The sequence below is a fragment of the Oryzias melastigma genome, linkage group LG14 (genome assembly GCF_002922805.2).
Source record: "Oryzias melastigma strain HK-1 linkage group LG14, ASM292280v2, whole genome shotgun sequence".
NCBI lineage: Eukaryota > Metazoa > Chordata > Actinopteri > Beloniformes > Adrianichthyidae > Oryzias > Oryzias melastigma.
In genome coordinates, this window is record NC_050525.1 from 2,575,660 (window position 1) to 2,584,387 (window position 8,728).

Here is an 8,728-nt window from a genome sequence, read left to right on the forward strand (position 1 = left end):
TAGAGATTATACGGGCAGCTGAATTCTGGACCAGTTGTAATTTATTGAGGGTTTTGTTAGGGAGACCATAGAGGAGGGAATTACAATAGTCGAGGCGGGAGGTGACCAAACTGTGAACCAAAATGGAAGCAGAGTGGACCGTAAGAATAGGCAGCTCGGGTAACGTTATTGATGTGGTTATGAAATGATAGTGAGCTGTCAAGGATGACACCCAGACTCAGAACGCTTTTGGTTCAGTTAATACGATAGCCTGAAAAGGTACCAAAGAGATTTATTTTACTGAGGAGCACAGGTATTGTTGACTGTGGTTTTGGTATATATAGGAGAATATCATCTGCATAAAGTGATTTTTTTTCAAACACAAACAAAATAAAAATAAACACAAGAGTTTGAAAAAAATGTACAATTTTGTTGGATGTTAGTTTTGGTGTTATACCCATTCACTTTAGGATCTAGCTTAATGTTGCACAAGTGGTTCAACTGTAAAAGAAAGAGTAAGAGGACCGAAAGGTACGGACAGTGTTCTGTTGGTAATAATTCCAGTTGTGGGATTTTCATAAATAAGTTAAATCAATGAAATACAATGCATCCCCAAATTAAATCAAACAGAAAGGTCCACTTGACCTGATCAAACGTCTTCTCTGCATCCAGTGAAAGTATTATTATTAAATCAGGGTCTGTAGTTCTCTTAGAGTATGTGATATCAAAAAGTCTTCTGAGATTAAAGTTAGAGTTCCTGTTTGGAATAAAACCAGTCTGATCCAAGTCGATCCATTTCTCCATAATAGTTTTCAATCTTTCAGCTAGAATCTTAGCAAATATCATACCATCCACATTGAGGAGTGAAGTATGCCGTAGGAACCACTTTCTCGTGGTTCTTTTCCTTTTTTTTATGAATGACTGCAATCATGACTTCTGTTACTCTACGTAGAGCTCAAAGGACCAAACTCTAAACGAGATTCCGGTCCGGGGCCAAAGACAATATTTTTTTAATGCCATGAAATAAAAGGAGAAAATAAAGAATAGAGTTTAATTTCTTTATTTTGATTCTGTATTCATTAAGGTAACACACATTTATAAGAATAAGAAGTAAATAACATTTGTCTTTAAAACCTTTAACATCAAGGAGCTGAACTTTATTCTTGGAAACACTTATTTTGAAAGCTGAAAATACATGGCTTAATAGCTGCAGATAAAACATTCACTGTGTCAAACCATCCCTGTTTTTAGAAATATCCCCTAAAATAACATCATTCAGTCTTGGAGGCAATTAAAATACTTGCAGCAATGTGCATCTTTGAAGACGTATTAAATGTGGCCAACATGAACTTCCATCAGTGTTTGTGGTGATTGCACTTAAAATCCGTGTGCATAACATCAGCCAAAATAGAAAACAGTTAGAGTAACATCTGCTCAAATGAAAGGCCGATATTATCAATAGAAGCTCCAATATTGGAGGACATAATACATTATTATTTTTATTTGTAAACGATATAAGAGAGGAAATAAAAATACTGTTAGGTAGGACATTTATAAAATGATTATTGTATTTTTTCCCACTGCAATTGTTGACTACCTTTGATTATTTATGTAAAATTGTATTTAACAGCTTTCAGCTGTCAGCTTTGTCACTCTAGACCCGTAAACAGAACATTACTTTACACAACGTCGGCAATGTCGCCATTATGCTTGACGTCACCATGAAAAGGGTCTATCCTAATTAAAAGACCACTGGAAACCCTTTTACAATTGATCATAAGATAACTGGAGGAAAACTCAATAGCTGCAATGGCAACATATTTTACTTGTCTCTGGTCAATTTCATGAGTTTGGAAGATTTAGGGGTAAAGATAACTAGAATTAGAAGGTATTAGGTATTAGAAGTGAAGTTGGACTGATTTAATCTGTTCAGCAATCAAAAAATAAATCACAGAAATATCTCAATAAACAAAACTTCAAATGTTTAAGATTAAAATGTGTTCTCCTGGAATAAAAGCAGAATTCTTTTACATCCAAACTCATTCTTTTGTGTTTTCCTGAAGTTTGTCTCTGATCTTTTAAGGAGGTTCATCTTTAATCCAAAAGAAGGAATAGACAATCCAGCGATGATGGCCACAGACAGCACAGGTATGCTGTACACTCAAACACAAGACCAAACATTACAGAAGTCTGCTTTGTGAGGAAACACTTCTCTGCCTGTCCTGCTTCAGAGCAGGGGTCAACACCTACACCACACCTGTGTGTTCTCAGACCAGAGGAGGGCGAAAGCTTCGGATTTGATCTGTCAACAGGGATGAAGAAGCACAACGGACACGTCATTAGAAATGTTGCTTCAGGAGGGGTGGCACAGCGTAGCGGCCTTAAAGGTGGCGATAGAATTCTGGAAGTCAACAACCACTATGTTGATCATTTGTCGTGTTCTGAGGTAAAAGGAACTTTCTCCAACATTTTTAGCTTCAACAGGAGCTCATTTCTTTTACTGTCTATCAAACAGGTGGCAAGAAAAATAAAGCAAAGCGGACAACAGTTATGCTTGTTAGTGCTGGATGGAGAGGTGTATGAGCGAGCTCTGTCTCGGGGTGAAGACTTGCAAAGTCTTGCCAAAACATATAAAGGAGGTGATTTAAAACCCCCCAGGCTATGTCACATCACCAAACACCCGGACTCTGGCTTAGGTATCTACTTTGCACCCTTAGAAGGTAAAGCATGTCGTTAGGATCTCATCTGGTCCATGTTTCTGCAGAGCTGAGGTCAGTGCAAAGGTAATCGCTGCTCCTTCTGTGTCTCCTCTTCAGGGGAAAAAGGTTGTTTCTCTGTGAATGTTGTGGCAGGAGGTGCTGCAGAGAAGGCGGGGGTGCTCAAAGGAGATCACCTGGTGTGGATTAATGGAGCAGTGGTGTCCCATCTCACACACTCTGCCCTCACTAAAATGGTGCATCACTATTTCCTAGCCTGTTGTGTAAACTTTGAGTCAGTGTGGAGAGGATTTCTTGAATTCTGTTCAGCAATAATCCTTTTCTTTTAGATGAAAAGATGTGGCAATCACATCACTGTTATGGTGATAGACAGCAAGAGTGAGATGATCTATAGGCAGAAGAAGATCCCCATCCTTCCTGCTATGGCTGTGCCACATAATCTTCCTTTTCGGGCAAGAAAACTTCACCTCAGCAGAGGGGTTAAGGGCTATGGCTTTGTCCTTCGGCTGGAGAGGACTGTGTCAGGACGCACATGTAAGAGAACCCAAATGAATGTTAGAACTCCCCTTTGGATATTTCATAACTCATTGGTTTGACTTTAAAAATACAGATTTTTTTTTTGGCAGATCATTTTTTGCGTGAGATGGACAGCGGGGGCCCTGCACAGGAGGCGGGAATGAAGGATGGGGAGATCTTATTGGAGGTTAACGGAGAGTCAGTGGAGTCATTGACACACACTGAGATTGTGGATAGAGTGAGACTGAGTGGAGAAAAATTGTCACTCACCACCATCAGCTTCCCTGGGTTGGAGTTTTATACAAAGGTAGGTCTCACTCATCTTCAACTTTAAAAAGTCTCCAGATGTCTTCAGGTGCCTCCATATGTTTTTTTTCACATCTTGGTTCCTTTGTTGTCTTTTTGCAGCTTGGTCTAACTCCTGTGCTATTCTGTGAAGATGAGGCTACCAAGAAAGAGGAGGACAAAAGTGTCTCAGCTGCTGCAGAGGTGACCACCTGACCTGTTAGAATAAAGCCCTCCGGGCCCACATTAACGATTGAGATTTAAAGATTTTCCTCTCAGGGGCGGAGCCAGAACATTATACATGGGGGTGGGAGGGGGGCAGAAGACTTCGGAAGGGGAACGTATGAGGACTGCAGAGTGGAAGGCCAATGGGCTATGTGCATGACCTACTTCCGCATTCAGCCTTTGAATGCTCAGTCATTTCCGGTTGGAGCAGTGGGCTATTGTTTATGTGGAAATAGTGGAGTATTTGGACTTTAAAATATGTCTTGTGGAGCTAACAAGAGTCGCCATAAATTATGTTTGTTTTTCTAGTAAAATCTTCTTTTCCTTTCGGCTTTTCCCTTCAGGGGTCGCCACAGCGAATCAGTTCCCTCCATCTAAGCCTGTCTTCAGCATCCTCCACTCTAACACCAGCCACCTTCATGTCTTCATTCACTGCATCCATAAACCTCCTCTTTGGTCTTCCTCTAGACCTCTTTCCTGGCAGCTCTAGACTCAGCATCCTTCTACCAATATATTCACTGTCTCTCCTCTGAACATGTCCGAACCATCTCAGTCTGACTCATCACTTCATCAAGGTCCAACCAGAACTTCTCCTTCTCTTCCAGCTCACATCCTACCTGTGGGGCATACCCACTAACAACATTGAACATGACACCCTCCATTTCTATCTTCAGACTCATCACTCTATCTGACACTCTTTTTACCTCCACAACACTCCTAACAAACTCCTCCTTTAGGATAACTCCTACTCCATTTCTCTTCCCATCTCCACCCTGATAGAACAACTTGAACCCTGCTCCTAAACTTCTAGCCTTGCTACCTTTCCACCTGGTCTCCTGGACACACAGTATGTCTACCTTTCTCCTCTGCATCATGTCCACTAACTCTCTACCCTTTCCTGTCATAGTTCCAACATTCAAAGTCCCAACTCTCAGTCCAACACTAGTGACTTTCCTCTTCTCTCTCTCCCTACGAACCCGCCTTCCTCCTCTCCTTCTTCCACCAACAGTAGTCCAATTTCCACCGGCACCCTGTCAGTGAACAGCACCGATGGCGGTCGTTGTTAACCCGGGCCTCGACCGATCCGGTATGGATTTCGTAGGTCTGATTCGCATATTTGATTTGGCAAGATTTTACGTCGGATGTCCTTCCTGACACAACCCTCTGTATTTATCCGGGCTTGGGACCGGCACAATGAGACCCTGGCTTGGGCCCCCTCGTGGCTACATTGTTTTTTTACCCCAAAATAAAAATGCAAAACGAATTCAAATTATATTTGTCGTCCTACATTGCAAACTTTGAAGGTAACTTCAATATTCAAGATTCAAGATCAACTTTATTTATCCCCGCAGGGAAATTCCGTTGTAGAAGCAGCAATAAAATAAAATGAAAAGCACAAAACACCATTAAACTGCTAAAAGATCAATAAATTCAAATGATCAATAAAATGTAACTAACTTATAACTTGCTAATGCTAATGTTTTTAGCGCATGTTTACGTGTAACCAGCTCTAAAACTGAAGGACATTCATGTTGGTGACACGTTATAGGTGCAGTCAAGATGCAGATCGCTGCATTGATTCATGTATTTTATGTGAATCCAAAGCTAAATGTCACAGTATTTAATGAAGTCCTGTTAGCTGTCACACAGCTAGAGCGAGGAGCGCTGCTGCAGCTGCAGCCGTGATCGGGAACCATTTGGAGCATAAACACGAACCGGAACCGTAATCTTAACCTTAAACTTTCCTCCGAGTCCGTGCAGCCAAGAAAAAAATTCCCTTACCAAAAGTAAGTATACTTCAAGTATATTTTTTAAAGAATACTTAAGTATAAAAAGTTATATACCAAGTATACTTAAAAAGTATACTGGAAGTTTACTACCAAGTATACTTCTTTGTACTAAATTGGCCCACTTTTAGTTTATAAAAAGTATACTTAGAAGTATACTTAAAGTAAACTTTCTGGTATACTTCTAATTTACTGGCAATAAACTTTAAGTTTACTCCAAGTTTATTATAAGTAAACTTGGTATACTTTTAGTTTACTTTAAGTAAACGTCAGGTTTATGAAAGTGTACTTAACATAACCTTTATGGTATACTTTTAGTTTACTTTGAGTTTATGAAAGTAAACTTAAAATAACCTTTATGGTATACTTTTAGTTTACTTTAAGTTTATGAAAGTATACTTAAAATATTCTTAATGGTATACTTTTAGTTTACCATTTGGTATTCACACCAAATCTGACTTCTTGCTATAACCTACAAGATAGATTACTGAACATATGTTCTATGAAGAACATTAAAAATAATACAGCTAGTGTCAAAAAGAAAAATACTTGTACACCAATAGCTACACTAAAACATATCTTGATAAAAAGTTTAAGGCTAAATTCATTTAGAATTGTAGTGTAATTCTAAGTATAAACAATATACTTCACAGGAACTTGTAGTTTGACTTTAAGTACATAAAAAGTAAACTAAAAGTATACTATGTTAAGTTTAGTTTTGAAAAAGTTTACTTAACATAAACTTGTAAAGTTTATCTCTAGTAAGTACATAAAAAGTATACTTAAAGTATACTATCCTAAGTTTAGTTTAAAAAAGTATACTTAAAATAAACTCAAGTATACTCCTTTTTGGTAAGGGAAGTTCAGAACTGACTGCAGTTTTTACAAAATTACATGCGAATACTGTTGTCACTTTTCATTTGGGCTAATGCTAGCTAGCATGAAAGACACGTCTGATTATTGCTGTCTTTATCTTTATGACCTGTTAGTTGTGTTTCAGTTACTCCACAGCCGAGTGTTTCTAAACTTGTGTAAATGTAATTTTCAGTGTCAGGTAGAATCAGTCTGAGACGTGATTCCTTTCCTACGTCTCAACAGAGGCGAGGTTACCGTTAGCACGCCGCTATCGCTCCATGAAGAAGGCAGAAGCTCCTCATCATCAGCTGAGAGTACGATCAGTAATCCCAAAGTCACTTCAAGGTTCATTTACACATAAAAGGTTCTGTTGAACAGGTTTCAAATGTTCTAACAGAGCTACGTTTCATCTGAAGAAGTCACATGATCATACAGTACATGAGAGCGTTTGTGAGTGTGGGGTGTTTGGTGTTTCATGAAGGCAAACTTTGTCTTTTTGGATGTTATTGTGTGTACATATAATTATAAACTATCATACAATGTAAGAAATGACCACAATACACCAGTACCAGGGAAAGTACTCAGAGATTTACCAAGTCCACTCATATAGTTAGCCACAAGAGAGTAAGCGGTCTTATTCGAAACCATAAATACCTCACACAGCTCTGTACATAGAGTTCATTTCACACCTTTTAATTCAAAACTTCAAATGGTGCCAGAAGCCAGTCAGAAACTTATGGAGACTCATCTGAAGCTGCTCACTTAAGCAGATAGGGGATTTTTCCAAAAAAGTCTAGTTACCTTACAGATCAGACACCCTGGAGACAATCAGACCTACATTTATCCATCCACTTGTGGTCAATGATGACTTTGTCTTTTCCTGTCACCCAGGCAGATACCACCCTGTGCTTCGCAGCGCCACATGTGAATAAATGAGAATCAAAAGGGATTTAAGTTTAGTCCATTTCCTGTTTTAATGACAGCCCAGAATCAGTCACCTGTTCTCCTATGTGTCTCAGCAGGAGGAAGAGGAAGTCTCCGTTTTGTGAATTGCAGTCATCGTGAATCAGAACAGCAAAGATAACAGTACAGGAAGTTTCAAAGTCACCTAAATAAAAAAGAAAACAGCTTCAGAAAGCAAATAAGAGAACATCTAATAAAAGACCCTGAGGACTGAGACTTGAGTCTGAAGAACTATACTCCAACACTTCATATCAACACAAAAACAGAAACAACAAAATGAAACTAATAAGGAAGCAATCTTCTAAGAAGATTTTTTTCATTTTGACTAATAATTAAAAGCAATTCTAAGATGTTAAAATATGTACAAATTAGTATTTGCAGGAATGTCTAAAAACTTAAATTCTGAATCATCGGTTTTCTTTATGTAATATCATGGCAGCATGACTTGTTTGATAAATGTATAATTTTTTCTGCTGTTTTGCTTCTAAGAATGTCTGCATGTTTTTAAATGTTTTGTTTACATGGAAGAATTAATTAAAAACTTTTAAAGAGTGTAAAACGTGATAGGAATGAGGCACAGCTGTTCTACACAACAACGTCAGGACTTGCTAGCAGATAATAACAGCTAATGAATATTTACTTTTGTGTGACAGAACCTGCAATTGAAATATTCATCCATAAATAAAATCATACAACCTTATCACTTATACATTTTTTTGATTAATTTTTTTAAAGAAAATTATTTGAGCTATTTTTACAAGAAGTAGTTAATCAAAAACCAAATTGTGTGTGGAGGAGGGTGTGTGTGTTTGTGTCTCAAAGAAAAATTAGGGCTGTCAGATTTGTCGCGTTAAAAACGCAATAATCTGACATGTACTTGACGCCGACAATTTTTTTGACGCATTAATCGTGGATTTTCTCATACGTGCCTTTCCACACCGCGCAGCCGTCCCTCATCGCCCTCTAACTCACCGGCTGCTCTCACTAGATCACGGGTGGGTCTCCAACCACCGAGCTGCTAGCTAGAACCGGCCCGGCGCCAGGACGCGAAGAGCTCCTGCACCCTAACCTGGCTCCGGTTCACGTCCAGTACCACGTCTGGTGGTACCGGCTCGCGTCCGGCGCCGCGTCTCGAGAGCTGCGGACCCCCGACGTTCCGAACAGCAAGCGCACCGGGGGACGTTTTAAATGTAGTTTAAACAACGCCAGTTATTTGTAGATGAAAAGATAAATCTCAGCTTTGGGTGTGTGGCCCGTCCCTCTTTCACCGCGCGAAAATATGCAAAAGGTACGGAGTAGGACACAGACACAGACGCAGAGGCAGGATGATCCTTAGAATTGAGTTTAATTACTTTCTTGAAATCTATACTATGAAAAGTAGCAGATCAAAAAAACAAGGCT

The 8,728-nt window shown here is 39.1% G+C and overlaps 1 protein-coding gene across 4 annotated transcripts in view; it reads left to right on the forward strand.

The window, feature by feature from the left end:
• Positions 1-8,230, forward strand: part of pdzd3b (PDZ domain containing 3b) — an 18,949-nt gene extending 10,719 nt beyond the window's left edge. Inside the window, exons 2-9 of one of the 4 annotated variants that reach the window (XM_024261506.2) lie at positions 2,063-2,127; positions 2,211-2,425; positions 2,495-2,699; positions 2,796-2,932; positions 3,026-3,230; positions 3,323-3,519; positions 3,621-3,701; positions 7,384-8,230. In XM_024261506.2, the coding sequence (XP_024117274.1) occupies positions 2,106-2,127; positions 2,211-2,425; positions 2,495-2,699; positions 2,796-2,932; positions 3,026-3,230; positions 3,323-3,519; positions 3,621-3,701; positions 7,384-7,413 (1,092 nt within the window). In that variant the 5' untranslated portion in view covers positions 2,063-2,105 and the 3' untranslated portion in view covers positions 7,414-8,230. The remainder of the gene's footprint in view (positions 1-2,062; positions 2,128-2,210; positions 2,426-2,494; positions 2,700-2,795; positions 2,933-3,025; positions 3,231-3,322; positions 3,520-3,620; positions 3,702-7,383) is intronic. The other 3 variants (XM_024261513.2, XM_036215332.1, XM_024261518.2) reach the window with 3 other exon arrangements.
• The last annotated feature ends 498 nt before the right edge of the window (positions 8,231-8,728 follow it).